The 25,316-nt window shown below is 42.9% G+C and overlaps 6 protein-coding genes across 6 annotated transcripts; 4 read left to right on the top strand and 2 right to left on the bottom strand.

Annotated features, from left to right (window-relative positions):
* Nucleotides 1-7,855: 7,855 nt before the first annotated feature.
* On the top strand, nucleotides 7,856-8,011 carry C8R40DRAFT_1052948 (uncharacterized protein; the record flags this gene model as incomplete). The annotated part of the gene is made up of 1 exon (XM_046224798.1): nucleotides 7,856-8,011. A coding segment is annotated over one exon (156 nt), but the record flags the coding sequence as incomplete, so codon positions are not given.
* A 3,111-nt stretch (nucleotides 8,012-11,122) lies between these two features.
* Nucleotides 11,123-12,302, top strand: C8R40DRAFT_1052975 (uncharacterized protein; the record flags this gene model as incomplete). The annotated part of the gene is made up of 3 exons (XM_046224802.1): nucleotides 11,123-11,305; nucleotides 11,363-11,708; nucleotides 11,764-12,302. Coding segments are annotated over 3 exons (1,068 nt in total), but the record flags the coding sequence as incomplete, so codon positions are not given.
* A 1,435-nt stretch (nucleotides 12,303-13,737) lies between these two features.
* C8R40DRAFT_1071831 (oxidoreductase molybdopterin binding domain-containing protein) lies at nucleotides 13,738-15,079 on the bottom strand (the record flags this gene model as incomplete). Its single annotated transcript, XM_046226386.1, has 6 exons — nucleotides 13,738-13,987; nucleotides 14,052-14,167; nucleotides 14,223-14,287; nucleotides 14,410-14,588; nucleotides 14,677-14,799; nucleotides 15,009-15,079. 6 exons carry the CDS (start codon nucleotides 15,077-15,079, stop codon nucleotides 13,738-13,740), a joined length of 804 nt encoding a protein of 267 aa, XP_046083435.1.
* A 636-nt stretch (nucleotides 15,080-15,715) lies between these two features.
* Nucleotides 15,716-16,008, bottom strand: C8R40DRAFT_1052922 (uncharacterized protein; the record flags this gene model as incomplete). The annotated part of the gene is made up of 3 exons (XM_046224793.1): nucleotides 15,716-15,783; nucleotides 15,835-15,910; nucleotides 15,952-16,008. The coding sequence occupies 3 exons, from the start codon at nucleotides 16,006-16,008 to the stop codon at nucleotides 15,716-15,718; spliced, it is 201 nt and encodes a 66-aa protein (XP_046083434.1).
* Nucleotides 16,009-16,081: 73 nt separating this feature from the next.
* C8R40DRAFT_1162231 (uncharacterized protein) lies at nucleotides 16,082-21,405 on the top strand (the record flags this gene model as incomplete). The annotated part of the gene is made up of 18 exons (XM_046230223.1): nucleotides 16,082-16,238; nucleotides 16,517-16,653; nucleotides 16,705-16,827; nucleotides 18,290-18,352; nucleotides 18,437-18,494; nucleotides 18,540-18,904; nucleotides 18,955-19,018; nucleotides 19,043-19,095; nucleotides 19,128-19,364; nucleotides 19,415-19,534; nucleotides 19,582-19,785; nucleotides 19,850-19,943; nucleotides 20,018-20,039; nucleotides 20,081-20,263; nucleotides 20,342-20,665; nucleotides 20,787-20,899; nucleotides 21,013-21,151; nucleotides 21,273-21,405. The coding sequence occupies 18 exons, from the start codon at nucleotides 16,082-16,084 to the stop codon at nucleotides 21,403-21,405; spliced, it is 2,589 nt and encodes an 862-aa protein (XP_046083433.1).
* A 1,890-nt stretch (nucleotides 21,406-23,295) lies between these two features.
* C8R40DRAFT_1052900 (uncharacterized protein) lies at nucleotides 23,296-23,615 on the top strand (the record flags this gene model as incomplete). The annotated part of the gene is made up of 2 exons (XM_046224791.1): nucleotides 23,296-23,382; nucleotides 23,439-23,615. 2 exons carry the CDS (start codon nucleotides 23,296-23,298, stop codon nucleotides 23,613-23,615), a joined length of 264 nt encoding a protein of 87 aa, XP_046083432.1.
* Nucleotides 23,616-25,316: the final 1,701 nt, after the last annotated feature.

Raw genomic sequence — 25,316 nt, 5'->3', positions numbered from 1 at the left:
TCTGGTCTATTGTTGTCATTGACGCATCTATTTTATTGCTGTCTGTGAGACAGACCTTTATCCGGAATGTTGCCTGTGGCGCTGAAGTCAATAATACACCTAACAGTGCTGATTATGACATTGCCCAAGAGTGCTTGACACTGTAGATGATGGTTTGCTAGACATATGTTGCAGCTTGTCAGTACTGGCAATAACATTCATGCCATTTTGTTTCTATCTGTTGTCTTGAGCATTTATGAATTGTATGCTGACATTTTTTGTTGATCTTATCCAGATTACAATGTCTTTTGCACTTTTTAGTGCTGTTAACACAACCCTCAAAGGTGATAACTACAACACCTGGACCTTTAAAATGGAAGTCTTTCTGCAAGGCACAGGGCTTTGGTCAGCCATTGTCTCTGACCTGCCTGTCAAGCCGTCTCCACTTGGAACGGCAGACCTTGACAGTGTCAAAGTCTACAAATCCTGGAAGGAAATTGACACCAAGGCTGTTGGCAATATCTGCCTCCGCCTTTCTCCGTCAAGGCTGACATAGCTAAGAAGACCTATAAGGTCAAAGGTCTAGGCGCAGTCTTTGATAACTTTGCTGCCACCATGGTTGTCAAGATGTAATACAAGGGAAACCCACTTGCAGCTATGACTGATATTGGATGTTCTTCTCATGTATGGATGATTGGCATCTCTGTCTACCTCGAATTTCTGATTTTTCTATCCAAGCTTCCTTCACATTATTCTGTCATCGTCCAGACTATGTCTCAACTTGGTACACAGGAGCTCAAGCAATTGACACTTGCCAAAGTTCATATGGTAGTTATAAACACTTTCAGCGGAGACACCATTGGCAACTTCCAACCGCAGAACGGGAACAAGTTTTTGAATGTTCATTGCAAGGGAAATGGTCCCAAGTTCTCCCAACAGTAGCAGAAGGTAGAGAATGGGAATGAACACTCCGACAAGAAGAAGCATAAGTGTAGCAGTGGAAAGAACAAAAAGGCTAACAAAAATGCAAACACTGCCCAAGCCGATGCAGACTCTGTGCTATTCAGTCCGGTTGGCAGTACTGTTGACTTTGGTCTGGTACATACCGATCATAATGCTTGTGTTCTGGATGTGTGCAAGCACTCCATTCACCCTCCTTACAATTCTCCTCCTAATGCTACATCACTTTGTCTTCATAAGAAGACAAGGATGGCCATCAATTGTGCCTGTAACATTGGTGTCTGCATGATTGCCAAAATCATTTGCACCCTTGAGCCGACTGGGCATATTTCAGAGCTGGACAGTGGTGATGCACTTTATCCTCTGACAAAGTGCACTCATGCAATGTATCCTGTGGATTATGTTGAGAATGGTACTAAGGCTCCTACACTACCTCCTACACTACCTCCTCCATCTCCTGCTATGGACTTTGAAGTCCCAGGAACTGCTTCCTTTGATCCTGATGAGTTGATGAACTTTAACTTGGATCGGGAGATTTTGGCAATTACTGGACTCATGTACACCATGGGGTCAGTACCCTCCTCTGATCTTGATTATACGAGATGTACTAACACACCTTCATCAGTTGCAGTGGTGAATACATGCAAGTCGGCCTTTGAGCCTGTTCTCTTGTCTGGCTCATATAATTATTATATCAATGTCAAGTATATATCCAATGAACATTTTTGCATACATGATGTTTCATAATCTGTGTGCAAGAAGTGTCAAGGTAAACAGAAAAATTAAACCAAATGGTGGATGAATGACTCTGGTTGTTCTAAACGCACTACCTTCAGGTTGAGTGACTTCATTGAGTATGAAGACCTTGAGGAAAAAGTGCTCATAGCAACTGCAACTACAACTGCCTATGTTACTGGCATTGGAATCGTCTTGATACATTTTAAGGATGTAAGAGGTCACATTGATTCAGCATGAATCACTCCAGTATTCTATATGAAGGAGTTGAGTCATTGCCTTATAGCACAATGACACTTTGTACAAGATGGCAACACAGACAAAGTTGACTTCTGGGACAACGATGGTTGATTACTGTCATTTGAACCAAGAAGTCACAGCAATACAATCTACATTCTGAAAGATTATTTGCCCCAGCTTATAGCTGTAAACTTAGTGATCCACTCAGTGGACTACACTATGATGCATCACCATATGGGTCATCCATCGTGCAAAGCATTCCCCATGAGGAAGATCTCTGTGAGGGTTGTGTGAAGAGAGAAATGACTTTACGTCCATTTCTGCCAACTAATTGTTGGGCATCACGTCCCTTCGAGATTGTTCACTCAGATTTTGAAGAATGTACAAGTATACAATATTTTTCTTAGATGGCTATCCTTCATATGGGTTCTACTCCCACCTGGAAAAGAAGAGCACATCTCTTCTGGCGATAAAGCAATTTATTGCACTGGTCAAAAATTTGTTCAAGACTAATGTCAAGCAATGGATGTCTGACAATGGTGGAGAATATAGATCCAATGCACTTGATCAGTTCTTTAAGAACAAAGGTATCAAAGCATAATGGTCATCTCCTCATATTCACCAACAGAACAGAAGAGCGAAAAGGTTTATCCGGACTAGTATTGAGAAAAGTGAACCACAGCACTTTCAAGACTGTATTCCTGATTCCTGGTGGGAATTCTCTGTTGCAAATGCTGTGAGTGTATATAACCTCACTCATATGTGTTGTCACAAATGGAAGACACTATATGAGATTGTGTACAATAAAGTTTCACATGTAAATCACTTGCGTGTTTTTGGCTATGGCATGTATATCTATCTTCATGAAGAAGTATGGGTAAACAAACAATCGCCCAGGTTGGAACTAATAACATATCTCGGAGTTTCTGATGGTGAACACGGAAATATCTACATGTGCTTGATCAATACCATGTTCACTGCTATGCACACAGTATTTGATGAGAAGTTATTTCCTTGTTGTAAATCCTCATAGCATCATCACTCTATGCGACTATGAGATTGCAATTCTGTTACATTTACTTCTTTTTCATCTTATCTTTTTCCTTATCCTTTGTCTTATCTTCTATCTCCCTTATCCTATATCTTGTCTTATCTTGTCACTTGATCTATTATTCATGCTTACTGATACAACATGCGCTTTTCATTTACTTATATTAAACACAGCAGTCTCACAACACATATACAGCATGACAATTGAGCTTTTATTACTTACACATTGTTTTACTTATGTCCTACTCATGTTTACCACTGACCCAGGGCATTGGGCATTACTAGGGTGGAGGGTTGTTTATTCGTATATAGGCTGTAGTTACTTGCTGTATCTCCTTAGCTTTGATCTTGTCTATCCTGCCTGGTTTAGCCTAAGAACTCTGCTTGTCCCCTTTATCGCTCCACTTTTCTAAGCTTTCTCTGAAGTGTGATACCTGGTGATACCCATCACTAGAACCAGTTGCTGATAGAAGATCAAAGGTACTCTTACTGTCTATCGCACACTACACAATCATATCCCTATCACAGTTATTCCAGCTCACGTTTTCACTGGCCCTTCACGGACTTCTTCTCTCTATTCGAGCAGTGTTGTCTATAGTACAAAGGTGTAACGTTGAGTCTGACACCGTATTGGCAGACAAAGGCGTCAACTGATCACTAATCTTTGTAGAGGGGTCTTTGCGTGCATAACAAGCTCCATTCCTAGACAGGAAGGGTGCATCTGTTTATTAACCGAGAGTGGAAGGCTGTTTCTGTTAAGATCATGTACACTGTGTAACCGTGCCAGGGCCACAAGATGTCTAAGATGGGACAGTAGTGTGTAAGACCTGGGTCAGAATAGGTCTTAGTCTTAGGATAGGTTTGGTATGAGAAGTTTACGTTGTAGCGTGCTAGGAGCAGGCTGGAGCTTGAAGGGAGCTACGGAAACCGCGAACAAGGACGGGAATGACCTAGTAGTGACTGGGACTGAGAGATGTAACCCTTGGAGGGGTTCCTGTAAGGTCCAGGGAGGTCCCTAAGGCGTAAGATAGAGGAGGTGGAGGTACGAAACCTAGTAGCATTGTGTAAGAGGAGTTGTACTCGCTAGAACGTCAACGTGAGATCGAATAGGTCGTATGGAGATTAGGTCTTGAGTGTATAAGCTCCTGAGAAGGTATACGCCCGGAAGGGGAGGTCCTGGGAACTGGGGGTTGGAGGTGGACGTCCTTGAGCATTGGAGGTGGTAACAGAGAAGCGGCAGGTAGTTCGACGTAGGAGGTAGCTTTGATGTTACCTAGACTGAGGTCCCAGAGCTTATGGAGCAATTGGGGAGCTCAAGGAGGTTTTGGGAAGGTTAGCTCACCAAGGCGGTAGGCATTGGGGAGCTTTAGTATTGTTTGAGGGAGCTCGGAGACTCACTCGGGTTGCTTAGACGTGAAGTTAAAGCGTGTATTGGATCGTATAGATGATCGTAGAGACGATAGACAGAGTTGAGAGGACCAGAGATGAAGAAATAGAGAGTAGAGAGAATTCCATATAGGTAGCAGGTACAAAGGGACAGGGACTGGACCTATGTAAAGGGTGTGTGTTCAAAATATACCAAGCTGGGGCTTGGGGACGTATCAGAGCTACTTAAATAGGTACAGGAAGTGAACAAGGGAACATCAGGGGCCATGAGGCGTGTAATCGAGATTAGTACCTTAATGGGGTAGGTGTAGGAGGGCTTCAAACGCGTGTCGGGGGAGGTTTAGGAGCATGCTTGCCCTTAATTTCTTAGGGTCGAGCCCTCGAAAGCTGTTAGTATCGGGAAATACTATTAGTCACCAGAGCAAAAATTTTATATCCCGTTAGCATCGGCATTTGTCCCTTTAGTCATCAGGAAAATTTCGTTGCTTCACCGTAAGCCGAGTACAATTTGAAGAAAAATTTTCGCTGGTCCGTGCGCAGTTTTGCCCTATAAAAGGCCCAGGGTTTTGCCGCTAAGGGCCTAAGTCTCCCAACTTCTAAGTCAATAATGTCTGCTAGCTGCACCATCACTACCACCACCAACACTTCGACCGCCGGACCTTCAAGGCCGCGGCCTGTCCCCCCTCCGCCCGCCGATCCCTCCGTCCATGAGGAAGATCTGGAACATGAGGAAGAGGATGAGGACGAGATAATCCGGAGGGTGCAGGCACGCGTGGAGAGGGTAAGAGCGAGGAAGGCGGCGGAGGCAGCGAAAAAGGCCGCAGAAGAAAAGGCTGCAAGGGCGGCAGCAGAAAAGAAGAAGAGGGTGCAAGAGGTGCAGGAACAGGCCAAACGGGCTCGACAGCAAGAAGAGGAGGTCGCAGAGCGGAGGAGGCTATTGGCCGCTGCGGCAACTGCCAGGAGTCAACGGGGAACCTCCCCCTGCGAGGTGTTGGTTTCGCTGCAGAGACCCGTGGTCGAAATCTCCAAGTATAAGGGCAACGGAAAGGGAAAGGCTAAAGCCCAGGTAAGTCACCTAATCCTATAACTAAGTAGTTCGTTTAACTTCCTCCTGCTAGCCTGTTGACGAAGACCCGGACAATGGCGCACTTATATTCCAGATACATTGGATCACTATTTATACACACAGGATATAGAGTCTGCCCAATTGTCGAATTCCTCCCGGAGTCAAATGTTGCGCCATCAATATTTATGACAGAGGAGTTTTAGAAGGGAGTTCGAAGTTGCTATCTTGTAGAAAGGAGAGATTGGAAGAGGCAGAAGAGAGATTAGAGCACATAGCCTGGCCAGCATCTTTGTCAACATTATCTTCATCATCTGAGATGATGACCTTGGGACTTTTGTCCTGATTCCTCCTTGATAGATATATAGATAGATAGATACACGGCTCTGCCTAAGGTGGGGTCCCACAAGGGAACAGCCGGGCCCAACCACCTCTACTGCAGCAAATGCTCATCCGACACGGGACGGTAGAATGCAGAGAGAGAGGAGGTAGCACAAAGACATATGTAATACAGAACACGAATCAGCCTTCATCAGAGTCCTCATTGTCAGATACAGCCGAAGCGTCTAGATGTTGTTGATCAGCACTTGTATTTAAGTAGTACTACACCAGACCACAACGTTGTGGATAAATTTAGCGGTCGATACAATTAGAGACCAGTCGAAAAAAATGAATGCCTTGAGGTAGTGTAATGCGGTTGCATCGGAGAAAATGGAGTTCACGGGGAGAGGTTGGGATTGTTGCATGGCGGCAATGAGAACATAGAGAGATGATGCTCAGCAGTGAAGGGCATTGGAAAAGGATGTGCTGAGGGATTTCCGGTCGATGATTGTGCACAGTTGATTCCATTGTTCAGCAGTCGTTAGGATGCGAAGCAGTGAGGGAGAGTCTCGAAATAATTGGGGAATGAAGTCCCCACAGAGTAGCTTGGTGATAGTGCGACAATGAGAGTGAATCACGACGGGTGTGATAATGATGAAGCCCAATAATCTGAGCCTTCGCTGGACCTTCCTCCTTTGGTTCCAGACGGTGATGAAGGAGGGACAGTTTGGACCATGAGTAGATGTGGGTTTGAAGCTCGGATTTGATGGAGAAATCAATGGCCTGAGTGAGTTTGTTGATTCGGTCTCCATTAGTGGAGGTAGACGGTGTTTTCCTGGGAGGTGGGCAATAGCATAGTCTAAGTCTGAGAGCCAGCATGATAGTTCCAGGAGGGCGGCCACATCAATGAACTGAATTCCCAGCTATACGTGGTGAAGATAGAAAGGGCCTCAGGTGACGAAATCAAAAATTCTCTAAGTAATTATTTATTCTGACGTAGTCTACATAATCAATCGATCGAACTACTGCCATTAGTTTTGCAAACGGCTGTAAATTAATTGTACTGTGTGACTCTATATCCTGTGTGTATAAATAGTGATCCAATGTATCTGGAATATAAGTGATTTTGGGATGATGTTGCAGTGCTAATTCATAAAAAGGAAAGACACACTCCTGCCAGACTGAAACATCTTTGCTAGCAGCCATTTGGGCCCGGCACTTGTGAGTATAGGAATGTCGTATTCTGCTCCTTGTGACTGCGAGAAGTTATATCCAGCTGTTGGGTATTCTCGAAGTTTAGGATCAGTTGTTGGTCTTAAGGGCAAATCACACTGTGTGGCTGTGCCAGCACATAGTTCTAGCCCTCCATAAGGGTCTGTGTGTTTTGGTTCTAATCTACTTTGATTCAAACCTCCAATTCGGATATACCCATGTCAATACAACTAAAGCACAAATCATGCTGAATCTACATTGATTAAAGGAATATACCAAATTCTTAGAATGATTCAAATTGATTGATTGAAGCTTTTCCCTAGCTTTCAAAGCTTTGTGGAACATTTGACAACGCTACCCCTTGCTATTCAATAAATTCGATAGTAGTGAACTCGATATTGTGTATTAGGTTGGTTGGTTGGAGTGCCCATTTTATTCCATCCTTTCTCTTTTACACAAAAACGAGGCAAGCTTGTTAATGCAGATGGCCAGCTGATCTGGACTGGTGGAAATCCACCCCGTCTTGTCCCATATCTGCACCCATACCAGGACCAGCGAACCTTGTCAATATCCATGCTTACTCTGACACCAGCAGTGGCTATGGCATTGGCCTATGCATCTGCGGTTTTTGGCAGGTGTATTATATCCTCCCAGGATGGAGAGGAAAAAACAAAGAATGGGACATTGGATGGGCAAAAGCAGTCAGATTTTACCTCCTCATACTCATTATCTCCAAAGCTGCTCCCAAGAGCCAGTACAAGGTCTGGGGAGACAATGAAGGAGTCGTTGAAGGATAGTGGAATGGGAGGAGCAGAAACCAAAACACAAATCATATATTCAGATGCGTTTATGAAATAACTACAGTACTAGCAGTCAAAGTTCACATCTGTTCCATTGCCAGTGCAAATATTCTGTGACCCTGGTCATATTCCGGAAAGCCAAAGTGCCCCTTGCAGTGCAGATTTACTAAATGCCTGGATAGCAACCATGAGTGGCAACTATGCAGGAACTTTTGTAAAGAATTATGTTCACAGTCTGCGTGCATGGCACATGATGGATAATTGACAAAACCTCCTTCAACACCATTGTCCAGGGTGCTGAAGACCTTCAAATTGACTGAGCCCGCAGGAAGAAATGTGTATCAATCACCCCAGACTACATCTCAAAACTGTTACAAAACCTCAACCCATTCAACCCCCTCGATGCTGCTTGAAGTGAGTTTTTACTGCACAGCAAGGGTGGTGAGGTCACGGTACCCAACCTCAACAATTTCTCCCCAGACAAGCATGTTAATCCCTTGCATATTTGAAGAGCCACAAATCACAATGGCTTTGAAACCACCATCCTATACATTTCATCTACCAAAAGCAGCCAACTTGAATGCAAAGATCTTTACTATTCCTGACAACTCAGCTCTACAGAGCCAGATTCTTGGTTTTGGAACTACCTCACAATCAACAGGCCCGGCGGTTCAGACTATATATTTTTTTACCTTCATAAAACTTCACGCAGGCCTCTCACAAAACACACGTTCCTGTAATGAATCAACAAAATAGTCAAAAGTCAAGGCCTACCTGTCCTTCAAGGTCACAGCATACACCTTGGCATTACTCTCCAATACTTGCTCCAAGGAGTTTCTTTCAATGCGGTTTGTGTAGTAGACAGGTGGTAGAGTGACGCCTTTTTACTTTACCTTCAAAAGCATGCTGAAATCATGGCACCTTACATACAGCTAGAGCTTCACCAGGAACTAGTTCAGTACACAATGCCTCCAGTACGATGTGAGTGCTCTTCTGCAGCTAGGCTATCCATGTTTGTTGGATGTGTTTGGCACTCCTACACACTGGGAATCGCAGCTGACTGTGTACACATTTCAGCAGAATCTCATTGTGGCTCGGACCCAAAGGCCTCCGACTTCCTCCCAATGTGCTCACTACTCAACCATACAATCCATAGTTTTGATTCACACTTGTACTCTATATACATAGCCTCCAGCAACAGAGATCATCACCAGAGTTCCAATATTGACATTCAATTTTGCTGTTTATTACAATCTATGATGATTTGTTACATTGATCTTCTGGTACACTATTGAATATCCAAAGTCACTACAAATTAGTGAATTCCATACATTTGATTCACATTTTTTTATTTATACAACAGAAGGAGATACATTCTGAAGTGTCCATCCATTTGAAAACATCCATTGTTGATGTCCAACATGTACAGAAGTAAGAGTTGGACACTGAAGTCGAAATTGTATCAATAATGTTTCTTCAATTGAAGTAACCGGTGATAGTGTAAGATGGTGTAGTTGTCGTAAATGTTTACAATGACTGAGGAAATCATCGTACATTTTATCCTATGACAATAATGTCAAAATTGTATTGTAAAAAGTTGGTGGCACTCACAATATTTCTAGGTAACCAATCCCATTTCAGAGATAGGCACTTGACACAGGATATTCTCTCCATAAGAATCCGTACAGCCTCGCTGTCCCAGATAGATACGTTGACATGGAGATTTTCAACAACCAAATCTTTGGGTATGTCTTCATTGGCATATACGGTATGAAAGCAATGGTTCACGATATGGATATCAGTGAGGAGGGTTGATTTTGATGCAATGTATGCAAGAAACCGTACAGGTCCAAAATAGTACCTGATGTTCTTACCAAATGACCAGTGCTTGTTTAAGTTATGTGGCATGCACCCCATGCCATCAGGCAGCGTGAGATCCGTGAGGTTGGGGAATTGATAGAAGAGAGTGAATATACAGTCAATAGTGTCGGAATAGGATGGGGATACATTGGTCCAAAAGGATCGTGAGGCAGACAGTGCTAATTTTTCCACAGTGGTTGGTAATTTTTTTCCTGACCAAATCCATTGTCGACTCATTGTGTTATGCCATGTAATGGACAACGAGATGAGTTTTTGACATGAACATATCATCTCCAGGTCCTGATTCTTGTCGTGCCAACACATCATCTTCAAATACAACTTTTTGATAGGAAGGTTCACATCACTGAAGTCAGTAATGCCTTCGCAACAGCAGCGTTTGAGTTCGAGACTATGAAGATGTCGCAAATTGGACAGATCATTGACAAAGGTGCTCGGTAGAACAGCACCTGCCAATATGACCTCTGTTAAGCGATGGAAAGATGGTAAAAACGTCGATGATCGTCTCCAGGATGCAATCCATCTGCGTCTATGACGAGAATGGACAAAACCCAAAGCAGTATCCGACTTGTGTATTGACCCAAGTCGAATATATTTGATATTTTCGATGACATTTCGGTTAGTCAAGTCCCAGGTCCTTTTCGCGAGAGATAGTTCATTCAAATGATGAAAATATACTGATCGAAATACGATATTTCCGACCATTTTCCGCATGAACTTGCAAATTAGTACCACAGGACGTAAGTCGATATCGTAAACTGTGAAAATATACCACCATACGTCAGCGGGTAAGCGACTGAGTATTGAGTGGAAGCGGAATAAAGTGTTGGTGGCTACGAATGATTTGATGGGTAGCATGGACGATGAGAGTCTACACATGAATGCGAGGCGAATACATATACCAGCAGTGCTCTGTATTTAGTTCCTGATATAGAACTGGAGACTTGATGTTATGTTAATGCTATATGTTCTACAGGATGAATTGGTAGGTATAGTATATTCTCAGGCATGTTATAAGTGGGATATTGATTAAGACACTAAGATCGTACATCGTAGAGTCGACATGAGTGAATCAATGGTATCTTGCAATACATATTGGGAAGCGTAGTCTGCACGTACGTTGGTTCAAAATCGGTACTTGTATTTCGCACGTACATTGGTTCGAAATCGGTAATCGTATTTCGTACGTATGTTAGTTCCGATTTGTACATCGTACGTCGGCGAAGTCCGTGTACATCTATATGATCCATCCTTCGATTTTCAACTACCAATACGACTTATGAAGGCGAAGAATACGGTTTACTCATAGTTCTGTGTCCGATGTACCTTCATACAGCTTTAGTCGTTGCTAGATGGTTTGATATTTGCTTAAATATAGCTGGAATGCAACAGATGATTCGTGTTCTATCTTCTCAATGGCCTTCAACTATTTGCTGTATGTCGACAAACGTTACCGTTGTTTTCACCGATGTACTGAACACTTTTTCATTCTACAAGACCTCTAGAGACGTCCGATAACATAATGGACTGCATACCTTTGCCAGATCTGGTTGCCCTTGGTAAAACTTGTAAACAATCTCGAATCGATGTCACAAAATACAAGGAACGGGTTTTTAGCATTCAACATGCATATCGCAATTTTTTCAGTGTTGAGGAGATTGCAGAGTTTCAAATGTTGCAGGTATGAACTTTGATTTTGAAGGTGATAATTGATTTTAACGTTGTATTTGCTTCTCAGCAATCGATTGGATTATTGGTTTCTGGCTCAATCGCTCTCGAGTTTTTCAATCGAGAAGCTTATGATGGTGACCTGGATGCATTCTGCAACGTCCAGCATTGTAAAGTTGCTGGAGAATGGTTAATGTCTCATGGTTACTTGTACCAGTGCAAAGAAGGTCAAGCTGTTGAATTCATTGACTCCTTCGCGGAAACATCTATCACCTCCACCACCATTGATGCAGATCCAGAGGAGTATCGGTCTAATACAGTCGCCGCAGTTTGGGATTTTGTGAGAAGCTCCTCCAAAATTCAGCTCATTGCTACATGCGATGCACCTTTAGAATGCATCTTTTCGTTCCATTCAAGTTCGTTGGTTATATTATGCGTAATGACTTTGTATACATACTAACGAAGTTTTAGCCTGTGTAATGAATGTCTTGACACATCGAGCGGCATATTGTCTTTTCTCTAAACTCACATTAGAAGACAAGACGACAATGCTCATTGACACTCAACCGCCTTTAACCCAACGAGAAATGTATCCGATTCAGAAGTACAAAAATCGTGGATTTAGCATCATGCACAGGCCTACGTTCAGGCTAATTTGCGATCCGTCGTCCTCGATATCTGTTTTGACCCCGAGATACATAGGTGACAAACATTGTTACCGCATACCGTTTCGTCGACCATATGCTGGCACGGATGCTGTCGACTTTTTGGAGCTGAATAGTTGGACCATGGCTTATGTGACGAATTACAACACAATCAACATAACTGTTCTTGATATACCAGGAGCAGTTGTCAACTGCGTATTTGGACCACAAAATCTTGCTCAGGTTAGAACTCAACTTTCTTCTATAAAGACCCTCATCAGATCAGGCGTATTACGGTACGAAAAAGCCTCGAGAATAAGATACAAGCATATGCTAATTTTATCCTTAGGACTGATGTTGCTATAATGGCGATTCAGATCATTCTTCGAGAGTCAAATCAACGACCGGTCATCGAGAGTTCATTTTGGATTGAATTTCAGAAAATATTCAATTTTATGAACGACCGTGAATGGACGATGAACCCTGCGACTGCTCAACAACTAATAGAGTTGTTGATAGTTGTACGTCACCAGTTCGTCGGGGTAACTCTGGTTAGTATCTGTTATGGATGTTCATATTCTGTGTTGAAGATATCTACTAGGATGATCCTTTCATGAGTGATGATACAAATGATGTTGAGAAGTTGGTGTTAGTACTAAACATTGGACCTCCAAAGACACGCGTTAATCGGGCGAGGATGACTTCGTGGATACGTTCTTTCGCAAATTATGATATAATCATCGTATTGCGTCAAAAGATGTAGAGTAGAGTTACAATGTATCAGTTAAGCCACCGATTTTTTCTTATGTACCATCAATGTATACCTTCAAATCAGTAATGTCTGCATTACCACCTTCTCCGACTGACTTTGAGATAGTGGTCGGACGTGTCTGCTTTGCGTGAGCTTGGAATTGTTTGCGGAGAGGCTTCAGACCATGTGGGACAGCAAAGTGTATATATGTTGAAGATATTCGTCTTATAGAAGTAGAGCAGCTTTTGTAAGCTGGCCTACATGAGCTCAGAGTGTTTGCGGATGAGGAGGTGTTCACATTTTGATTTGAACTCTTTACTGGTTTTCGTGTGCAGGTATCTTTTTATATGGTCTTCTTCGTCTCGCAGACGCTCTTGTTCGTTTCGCAGACGGTGTTCTTCCTCTCTCATGCGGTACTAGGCGACATTGTTAGATGCAAGGAACGTTTAAGAGAGGAAGACCAGTAGACCTTATGGAAGTAGGTTCAGTGTTGTTGGAGGAATCCCATGTCCGCACACAAAGTTCAAGCCACCCTTCTGCGTCACAACAGCGAGGTCGAATTTCCATGATCTCCATGCGTAATAGTGCTTGATAGCAAAGATTTACAGGTTTTAGTCAAAATTTCGAGGGCAGCAGGAGTTACGTTGGTAGTCATATTCTGTTCTTCGACTGCGTACCAGATTGAACCTCTGAGAATGTCACCGTTTTACTTGGTTGGAAAGAGGATTGAACGTGATAAAAATTACCCATCATTGGATACCTTGACACGCTGTATCCAGTTTCCGCCTCCGCTGTACGACGAATTTTGCGTCGTGATTTTACCTGAATGCACGATGACTTGCTTATCTAGAGGATATATTATGGCGCTCCTAATGACGGCGACCTGACTGAGTTACACAAAACATCAACTGTGAAATGTAGACATACGAAACTGGCATGTTCTGAATCGAGAATCTATTGGAATATTTTGCATTTTGTTTCCCGATCCGTGTAGAAGAATTAGGATGAGGTTAATGCTTGCACTAAGCCAAACCGTTCATCGTGTCATACCTATGGCGTGTAATACAGATATTCCTGTCTTTGTACTGGTCCCATGCTTGGTTCCTTCAATACATTGATCTTATATACCCATTTGCAGTTGTGAGCACCGATATATGCTGTGACCACAAGGCGGAGTGGCGCTCCATGAATTTTGGGCAGAGGAGCGTCATTCATGTCCCAAGCAAGGACTTCGGTGGCAGAAGAAGCACGGAGTTTACGCAAAGGTACTGAGACGGCATAGTTGAATACATTATTCTTCCTGGTGAAGGCGAAGAGTAAGATAGACGGTATCGGATGAATGAAAGATGCAAGGTTCCACGTACTTCAGATAAGTTATCTGCGCTGATAAATTCAAGGTGTTCGCATTCGGGAAGGACACCATCGCAAGAGAGTTTAAGAACTTTTTTTGAGGGGAACACCTCGGTAAACCGTTGTCGTTCTGCAATACGAGATTTAGATAATGTTAGCCAACTCAGAGTACATATTTGACCCACATGCGCGTTCGCCTGTGTTACACAGGTCAGCGAACGACCAATCTTTATGGTATGGGTAGCAGTTACTTAGCTCAAGGTGCATTTTGATGACCTGGTCACCTTCACCGGGATATATGTTAATTTCTTCGATGTGTTGCTAGATAGAAATTTTCGGGCTCAAAAGATTTGAAAGGATTGAAGGACTTACAGTGTCGCTGCAATGGACAGTCACTGTAACCTCTGCTTGCCTTCATGTACTGCTCGAGCAAGGGTTTATGGAAATGAGCAAATGAAACTGAGGGAAATTTCTTGGCATCCTTCAAGTCTTTTAATGACATTTTGATAGGTTCGTTAACCAGACCAGCAATCTCGAGCTGGTCAACATCTCTGTTAACATTAGGCAACTCACCATGATTGCAAACACTAAGCAACAGGCTTAACAAGCGTGAATGTACCGAGGTGGATTCGTGCTCACAAATGATATTTGCTATCTGTAAGCTTGCCTTGTAAAAGCTCATTTGTCTTTGTTTCATCGTTGTACGGGAAGTCAAGGAGGTGTAGAAGAAGATCAGGCTTCTCGCGTTGGAACGTATCCCAGCTAAAGTGGACGATGCTTTTCAATCCAAACGCTGTATCTAATGAGCACCGGTTTTGTGGGGGGCAGAGGAACGAATTGAAATTTTGAAATCGGTGTAAATCAGTAAGGACCTTTGAACCTCAAGCCTTATTTTCTGGATACTGCTCCCATTCAACGTATCTATGAATATGTCGCTTATGCGCAGTAAATAGGTGAAGGGAAAGACAAACCCTGTCCGGCCCAGTCGTTCTTCGGGAAAAGAGCTCTTCGTATTGATATTCTGTACTTTGGAGTCAGTCATGATAAGTATAGCTTTGATGGGAGGAGAAGTTATTGTCCATCTATCCCTATGTAGTTATATATATAAATGAGATAGAAGATGCGATCATAGGATACTCTTTATCCTGCTTCGGCTCACTTTCTCCCATATCCCAGGAAATTCCGTTCATCTGTGCATGGGGACGTCAAGAATATATCGCGGGTCCACCTAAACCCCTTCATTAATGCGAGTTCTTCAGCAGCATCAATCCGAAGTCGCCAAGCAATCGTCTAACGTTCAAAACCCTATTGAATGTACAAGCAACCACTGTGTGAACGGGGTTCTTAATTCTTATGCTGCAATTGTGAATATAGGACTCACGATTATTTGATACCATGAGGTTAACGTTCGATGAATCAAAACTTCGGATATCCCTAATGTCCAAACTATTTTTCTGGCCGCGGTCTTAGCTTATCATTCCATTCATGACATATATCTCATCCTCGTTGCAGGCAAATATCTCCTGCCGAGGAATATCTGGACGGAAAGTGGACAGACGACCGCGCAATGGAACTGCTCGAGTAAATTAGTGGTAGAATTTTAAATAGCATCCGTATGTAGCCATACAGATATATCGACCAGAGTAATTATTCTTCTATTCTCCAGGTATGAACCCTTCTAATGAGCCGACGAGTTTGATATTTGCGTGGCATACAGATTTTTAGGATCCTTGGCGTATTCCGGAGCTAGCAAAGGAAAGTGAGCTATGATTGTAGCGAGAATATGGGAACACACACATCGGATAGCCATGTCTTGAATTTTGGCAACGTAGTAAACAGTGATAGCGCCCGCTGCCATGAACGGCCACATGGGCTTGAGGACCCGAAGCCAAGTCATTCAGCACATATTCAAACCCTTGGTGAAAAAAAACTTGCGGGCGTAGGCCATTTGCGATAGCCAAGGAAAGACATGGTACTGCGTATATGAGAGTTGGACCAGAAGAGTGTTCGGGACTCACCGTGACAGTAGAGATCACATGATAACATGAGCGCCAGTCAAGTATTTCGGTACAATCAGGCTCCGATTATCTTCTACTACTACTGGGTATCAAGTGTCAAGATATCGAGTAGTAGAACGTCTAGCTTTGACTTTGGCTTGATGTGTGGTTCTACGGCTTCAAACGTTTCAGCTGGTAATAATAGTGCGTCAGCGCCTGCTGTGAGTTATACTTTCACCGTTTCTCTAGGTTATTCCATGTCCTACCCTACGTGCAATTGTGGGTAATTCGACTGATTCTTTGACCTTAAAAAGTGGCGTCAGTTTTCATTTTTCGATTCCATTCCGGTGAAAGATATACATGATGCAAATAAAACTCCAGAAATATTCAAGGTGCGCGAGGTTAATTTCTTTTACTCAGAGGCTGATCCGGTGACTATGCAGGCTACTCTCGAAATTTCAACAATCACTTCATCCTCCCAGGAATCCTTGTAGCCGATATCTATGGCTCAATTCACCTTTTGGACATCGACTTCGAATCTATAAGCAGCTGGCTAGCTCATGTAGGAGGAAAGGTCACACACATGGTGGAGAAAAAAGGCATTCTGGTTACACTTGGAGTACGAATCCCATTGCATGTATTGCCCGCAATCATATCCACGATCGGCTAGGAGGAGAACACAGCACAGTCACCACTCATAAAGATATGGGACATTGGAAAGAAAGACAGACGAACAACCGCACCCCTTCTTCTGCGCTCAGTTAAAGTTCAACCTAGCAATAGACCACGTCCAGTGAGTAATATATGTTTCTATAGAACTTGACCCTTACGATTGGCAGTCAGACTTATGTCTGGACCAATACCGTACTCTGATTCTTCATCCTCGATATCCTCACAGCGAAAGAGTTCTACCTCGTGGACCTCCCAAGCTCGAAACCCCGTCTCTTTACGATTATACAAAGTTCTTGGTACCAATTTCGACGATGAAGCTACTCGGGAAGCGTTGCAGACACTTTCAGAACTCTATGTCAATAGCAGCTCATCTGGCTCCACCGTAGATGCCAGCTCGAAGGTGAAGGAAACTCCCAAGAGCAATGCACATTTTGATGGCGCGTTGCTCGAAGATGGAGAAGACGAAGACGACGATGAAGAAGAACGCGCTCAATCATCGATTGGAACCTCAAAATTAGTAGAAAACACGCCAGGGGAAGCAGCTGCAAGGGCAAGGAAAAATCTGAAGCGGGATATGGAGCTCAGGCTGGCTGAAGGCAGTCGACATTTTCTGAAAATCTTGAGTGAAGTTGATGAGGTGTGTACTCACTTCCCGATCGCAGTATCGTTATTCATCTACCCAATGTCCTATTCAGACTGGTTGCCCTTCAAAAACACGTTTCGGCAATGCATACAAGCTGTGACGAAGCCGAGAAGCAACTCCAACTTTCAAATGAAGCGAGCAAATCCCTTCTTGAACGAGCAGGTAATCTACGTGAAGAGAGGTGCGTCTTTTTTGTCTCCTCCGAAGTCCTCTACATACTGAGCGCAAGAAAGGCAAGAAGTTGAGGACCGGAAGTCAATTGTCTCCTTGTTCCTTTCACGATTTACACTCACGGAGGAGGAAACGGAGGCGTTGACATCTAGAGATGTACCAGTGGGCAAGCGATTTTTTCAAGCTATGGACAAGACGGAACAGATCCGAGAAGATTGTCGTCTGTTAATGGCCGGCGAAGATGGTCCAACGAGAGCTGGGTAAGCTCGACAAACAATCTCAATTGAGATAACTGATCATAATACCTAGTATCTCCGGCCAGGAAAGACATTATGGCATCTACCGCCTCTCAACTTGAACAAGGCTACGAGAAAATATTTCGTTGGTGTTCCTACGAGTTTCGTCAGGTTGGACGCGATTCTCAGCTTGAAGTGAGCACGATCATGCGGGAGGGCGTCCGTCGCCTACGAAAGAGGCCTGAACTCCTCAAGTACGTTCTTGTCACGGATTTCTGTTCTTCTTTGTCTGACAATCTTCGTCCAGTGAATCACTGGCTGCGCTCTTACTCACCCGTCAAACAACACTGACATCTTCCTTCCTCACTGCCCTTACGCGTGGCGGACCTTCTGGTCTCCCTCGACCTATTGAGCTCCATGCACACGATCCTCTGAGGTATATCGGCGACATGCTTGCATGGGTTCATCAAGCTATTGCCGCTGAACGGGAGTTCCTCGAGGCCTTGTTTAGTATCAAGGAAGACGGTATTTAGGTGTCCACGGTTGCACTCTCTGCAAATCTTTCCGGCTTGGTCATAGGCTTTGGCACCGGCACAGTCCTCTTATGTCGACATCTAGATTAACCATTGGCGTCCTCTGCATCGTTGACTATTGTCCCCAAACCACGAACGATACATGAGTCACCCACTGAATCTATCAGTGAACTAGGCTTCCGTGAACCCATTTTGCGTTCCTTGAGTCATGCTCCGGACGCAGCCCTCAGGTACTCGAGAGAGCGGACAGACCAGACTGACTCCAATCTTTACCTGTTCATCGTGACGACCAATCATGTTCTTGTTCACCAAGCTACTGGACGCGGCACTGGCAGTTCTGCCGTCATGGTGGTAGACGAAATCGGCGCTGGACTAGGCTGTGCGGTGATGAACGAGTCGAATATGATCGTTGCACGCGACGAAGCCATATATATGTGTGCTATTGAAGGCAGGGGAAACGCATTCGATTATGAAGGCAATAAATCCGCTATCCACGTACACTCCTCGTACCTTGTCATTATTTCCCCTCCATTTGTAGCCTCTGCTTTTGCTGCCTCTACTACCGTCTGCAATTTCATTCGCGCCACTGGTGACGATATATCCGAGATTAGCAAGGTTCGTTGTGCATCATTCGATACGTCCATTTATTGACTGTATCTGGACAGGTCACTGTGTTCGATCACGCCAATAAATTCGTTGCGTACAGTGGAACCTTCTCACAAGGCGTTCGTAAGATTTTTAGCGCACCTTGAGGTGATGTGTACATTTTGTGCAACAACGGAGAAGTACCTATGCTGCAAAGTCATGTAGTCCTGCTTCACTGATTATATCTTTCTAGCTGACCCATCTTATCGAGAAATCTACTTCGGCCAAACTGGATATGCTGTACAAAAGGTCGTTATACGGTCTCGCCTTGAACCTTGCTAAGACAAAGAATGTTGATGATAGCCATGTCGAGGATATTCACCGACAGTATGGTGACCATCTGTATCCTTCCAAGAATGACTACGATGGTGCAATGACCCAGTACGTGAAGACACTAGGTTGGGTTCAACCTAGGTACGTGATAAGGAAGGTAGCATGTTTTGGAAGGTCTGCTGTATTTTACTAAGGGGGGACATCTAGTTCCTGGATTCCCAACGGATATACAATCTGGTAACATACCTGCAAGAACTTCACACTCAAGGTCTTGCCAACTCAGTTCAGACCACTCTTCTGCTGAACACTTACACAAAATTAAAGGATGTGTCGAAACTGGATAGCTTCATCAAGACCGAATCAAAGTATTCAAGAGAGAGGAATCGATTGCCTCAGATGAACTGCCTTTCAAACTCGATAATGCGATATGTTTCTGTAGGCAAGCCGGTTACTTCGAGCACGCTGGCTATCTTGCTAAGAAGTACGAGCGTCACGAAGATTACTTGAGCATACAAATAGAAGACGCTGGCAAATATTCGGAGGCATTGCTTTATCTTAGGAAGTTGGTAATGGATGATGTATGTTGCACTACTCCTTCAGTTGGTTATCCATTATCATTCGTGCATGGCCATTTTTGTTTAGGCTGAAGGGAGCTTGGCCCGCTATGGTAGAGCTGTACGGAGTAACCTTCCGCAAGAAGCTATAGAACTGCTCATTGAATTAGTGCTGTGTCGAAGTCCGCACTTGGCGGTGCTTCCTACCTTTCGTTTCTTACTCTCCATCGCAATTCCATTGCAAGGCATGCATCAGAGAATGTCACTGTTGCTGCCTTGTCAGTCAAAACCGTACGAGTCGGAGATACACAAGACGTAGCGGCAGCTTGAATAGCGATGGTGCCTCAGGCACTCCACGAGGTATCTCGTCTTCTCCCACTACTTTATCGATGATATTAGGTATCGCACTGACGTCTGCGCGTCTACCTAATTTGACACTATCGAAACGGCCAAGTCCGCGCTTATACTTTGCGCACTTTGTAGACCACATGGCACATTTGTGGTTTTTTTGGAAACTGTTGCGTTGAGAAGATGAGGACAGTGTCAGTGAGAATTTTCAAAAGGAAATGTCTGATCCAAGCCGGTTGAGCACGACGCCTGACATCGACGATGAGGAAGATCGGCACAATCAAGTAGCTGTTTGGAATACATTACTGGAATTTTACCTCACCCTTCCAGGAATATCCTCTTCTCTCGGATCTTCAGTGCCTCAGGATGAGGTAGTTTTGAAGGAGAAAGCCCTCCGAGTCTTTCGCAGTGAAACAATGCTCTACGATACCACGCATGCCCTTTTTTTAATGCTTGAGCCGAGAATATATCAAGGGTTTAGTCCTTCTTTGAGAGATATGGGAATGTCCGAAGACGTTTTGCGGATCTGGATGGAACGTAACAAAGAGCGTGCCACGTAAGTACTGAAGCATCTTCAGCTATACGGTCCAAAGCATCCACATCTTTATACCCTAGTACTTCGATTTTTTGATTTCATCCCCAGTGCTCTTTTTTTCGCCACATGGACGACGTGAAAGAGATACTACAGCATTGCCACCGTTCGGCATTGTAGAAGTGTTGAGTCGCAACGAGTTCGCAAGTGTTGGTCTGTTCAAGGAATGGTTCATCGACCGCATAAGTCGGGAGCGGGGTGAGATATAAGCTGTCAGTTTCCTCTTTCTATCATGTACATGACCAGGTCACTGATGTATAGATTACTGCTGTAGGAATGGGAACGGGTTAGCTCGTACAGAATGGAAACAGTCGCAAAGTTCAATCAAGTTCAGCAGCTTTTTGATTCAGAGCAGCCGAGGGTTTTTCATGTTACTCGTTGCTCTGCTTGTGGTGGGCAACTGGATCTGCGCAGTATTCATTTTATGTGTAACCACATCTATCATCAAAGGTGTGTTCCCGCGTGTCCTCCTTGATTCTCGCTGATATCTTTTATTTCAGCTGCCTACCCGACAACGAGACCAGATGCCCTGACTGCGCTCGGACATACGCTGTATACGAGAGATACGGAGGAATAATGAACATCTGGCGGATCATCATGATTTTTTTCTTTTCCAAGTACAGGAAGGAGGGTTCAAAGCTCTCGCGAATGCTTTCAGTCGAGGACTGTTCAACCAATCTCGATTAGACTACGTTGTTGTCTAGACAATATCGTAGCTCAGTTCAGAGTACGTTTTGTTCAGAACGCTTCTAACAATGAATCTCTTCATATGGCATCCTTCTTGTCGGAAATATGCATGCAGGCGCTCATTGAGAAGGCGCGTAAGTGACTCTACGATGGCCTATGATAATATCCAACGTTGAGTCACGTATGAATGGAGGCGCAAAGGGAGGGCTCATAGATATCAAAATGATTGGTTTCATACCTTCTATCTAACACCGCTCGAACGTGTGCGCGTTAAAATGTTGATAATGTGCAATTAATGGTGGACGGCACCGGCGCTTAGACCAAGTCATTCGAAGCTGCATCAGTGTCCGACACACTAACCAAAACCAGTGGCAATGTCTACTGCAAGAACTGAATGTCAAAAACGACCTTTGCTAACAGCATTCTCGATCCGGACCCTAGGGATGTGGTTTCGTTCGAAGAAAGAACTTAGATAACTAGAATTAGCTTCATTGTGGGTGTGATTGCATATATCGTTGATACAGTGTCTGAAGGATTACCGACAGATCAGTGGGACTTTTAGCAAGATAAATCGAGTCCCTGATGCGTACTTGCCTCTGTTTAGCCCGTCATTACTCATTGACGGTGGTAAGGTATAGCTTCCTTGTGATATACGATCCACGACGTGACGATAGCGTTGGAAGGCGTTGATTGGCTTCCCATACTTCGTTGAGCTTGTCAATATTGACAAGTGCTATCGAGGAAATAGAAGGAGGCATGACTAGATCAACACATTGATCCCGATATGATGAGGATAAATTTGGATAAATATTAATTAATCAGTGGTGCGTTGGTTTTCCCACTTCGAAATGACCAGAACTAACGGTTGGTAACTCATTAATTTGTGAGCGAAGAGCCTCAAAGGCTTACAAAAGCTTGTATTCATCATGGAAAATCGATACGTCAACTGAAATAAAACAGGACAAGCAGGAGTATGATAATATACGGTTGGTTGAATTAGAATATGGTAGTAACGTAGTATAGACCATATTAAGAACTAAATGAATCTGCCGACTTTCATTACATATAAAGATTAATTCAAACATGTAATCTCGATTTAAAGTGAATCTATCTAAATATACATAACATATGTTTATGCATATGATATAAGACCTGCCCAAATACTTATCTTACAATCTTTTGCAGCCTCCTCATGGAAGAAAATCCTCACCTTGCGGTTGGTTATGATTATGAAGGATCTATACAGTCAATGCAAGGTAAGGCTAAAAATATCATCTATGTTTCTCATTCACATAATAAATACAATACACAGTCTCATCAAGAAATGAAACAGGATATTTGCTATTGCCACAGTCATTTGAGCGAACATGTAAGTGTTGGCAATTAATTATAACATGTTTGTGAAAATTTACTTGATATGTTAATTAGCTGGAAATGTGGCAACGAATTCAAGTCAAGAACTGACATCTATTTCTGATGATAACAATGTTACCGGAAATAATCATGATATTGATGTTCAGCACTTGCAAGTCCTAAGAAATGCAACAAACTCTGAAATAAAGTCATTGTCTGATGATTCAACAAGCCTTACTGATTCTGGTATGTCAGGTAATATCAATCCATTTACATTACTAATTATACTGTTCAGATGTTACAAACACATATCCAGATTTGTACTTAACTGCATTTGCCTCCAGTGACATGACCACTACTACTGTCAACAACAACAATGCCGACCATAACAATTGTTCAAGTTTGACTAATTTATATGATGCAGATTTAATATGTCCAATGTAAGTTTCCTTCATAGCTGTATATATTGCAAATATTCATTATCATTCTAAACATATTCAGTTGCCAAGACATATTGAAAGTATTGTTAGTTTTTGATTGAACAATATTTTGATATGTGCTACAGTATCTCAGCTCAGTTACTCAATCCATGTGGCCACACAATTTGTGGTCCATGTGCCGATCAATGGTTATTTGATCAAGTAAGTTATATACAAAATTCCATTCTTATTCATTTATTGTTGTTTGAAATTGATAGGGCGCTGAAACTTGTCCTACTTGCCGGAGGAAAACAAATTATCTGCGTCCTTTGATACCAAATATCACAGTGAATAACTTTGTTGAAAGTTATATTCAAATTTGTGCCCTCACTGGTGATCGAGATTGGCAGAGTAATGGAAGTAAACTCATTGATTGGTTAGAAAGAATAAAGTAAGTCATACATGAAGCAAATACAGCATCTGACGCATGCAAACAACAATTTTAGCCAATGGAAAGCAGTATCTGAATAGATATATGTGATAATATGACTGGATGGTAAATTTGCAAGTGGGAAGGGGCAAACCAATATGTTACTCAATAGTATTATTACATGTAGCATATACAATGGTCATGATTGGGGAAAAGGCTGCAAGCAGCAGGTGCCAAACACTTCATGAAAGTGGTGGGCAACCACCATTTCGATGAACTAGTGCATCTTCTAAGAATAAGTATCAGGCTTCAGTAGAGCATCTGAAAGCTTACCCTTAGAGTAAGTATTGAATTTGGAGGGAATAGCTATAATTCAACCATTATGACAAGTCTATTTGCAGGAAAATGAACTAGGTAACCCATCCATAACTCATCTGTAAAACATGGATATTTGGCTAAGGGTTGAGAGCAGATACCATTACCAAAAGTAATGAGAGCAGGCTACAATGAGTGCTCTCACTAATGGAAAATGTTCTGTGATAATAAGCATGAATCATTTCGCAGATTCCATATTGATATATATGGTTCCGTGGGAAGTGTGATAAGGCCAACTCACCTCCAACAAAATCAAACAAAACATTTTTGTAAGGAGTCTCACCTAAAGGTTCTGCAATGAAGAAGGATAAATACCACTATTTATAAAGAGGACAATAGAAGTATTATATAAGTGTGCATATGCAATAATGATCAAAAATTTGTACAATAAGAATCACTGCTTGTTTGTGCAGTAGATTTAATGAGGCAGAAGCAGGCTACATTATGTAATGACTGCATTAATTAAAAACTGATGTTGAGAAATGATGTTGTCACAAAGTGACAGAGGTGGAGTGACTAAATCGGATAGCAAAGTGAAACATGAGACAGAGGAACTAAGTGAAGTGTAGTTGTCAATACCATGGCTCCATGCTTGGCTTTCCAAGATTTGCAGTTGATTGTAATCATTGTATTGTTGTTTTTTTCTGATTACACTTACATTGTTGATTAGTGTATATCTGTTGTCTTATTCTGCACATTGAAGGCAGTAAATGTATAAACACTAGTAATTAGTATATCACTCTGTCCTCATATGTCAATTAGTTAGTATAAATACTCCTGTGCTGTACATTAGTTCTTCAGTTTCACTATCAACTATGATCAGTGCTATAGCCTTGCTGTTTGTAAGGCTCATTACCTTAGACACTCTTTGTGTTGACCTTCAAACTGATAAGTCTTTGGTCTGTTTGTCATTAACACTGTAGTTGGCTTGTGTCACACCCTGACCCATTTCCCGCTTCTATCAAGCTTGTGAGAAACCTCCATTGCCTTTCCATGCCCCAAGAATCCTTTACACTACCTTCTCATACCTCATTCTATTGTTCAATACTCACAACAGCTTCTAAGATGCCAGTGTCACTGTCACCTTAAGGACTAGGGACCTTTGCAACTACATGAAACATCCTATTCCCATTAGTAACTAGTCTTAATTGCTGACTTTACATGCATCAGATTATCAATTTTCCTTTGTTAAGTACCCTGTAGCTATTTGAGCAGTCTGGTAGTGTCCTAAATGTCAGCATGGTATATTTTGATCACTCACCCTTTAACATAGGTCCAGTCCCTGTCCCTTTGTACTTGCTAACTATAAGGACTTTCCTCTACTGTTTGTTTCTTGCCTCTACAATCATCT

This window comes from Lentinula edodes (assembly GCF_021015755.1).
Source record: "Lentinula edodes strain Le(Bin) 0899 ss11 chromosome Unknown C8R40scaffold_32, whole genome shotgun sequence".
NCBI classification, from domain to species: Eukaryota; Fungi; Basidiomycota; class Agaricomycetes; order Agaricales; family Omphalotaceae; genus Lentinula; species Lentinula edodes.
Note: the sequence above shows the minus strand (reverse complement) of the source record. Positions and strands in the feature narration are given on the sequence as shown.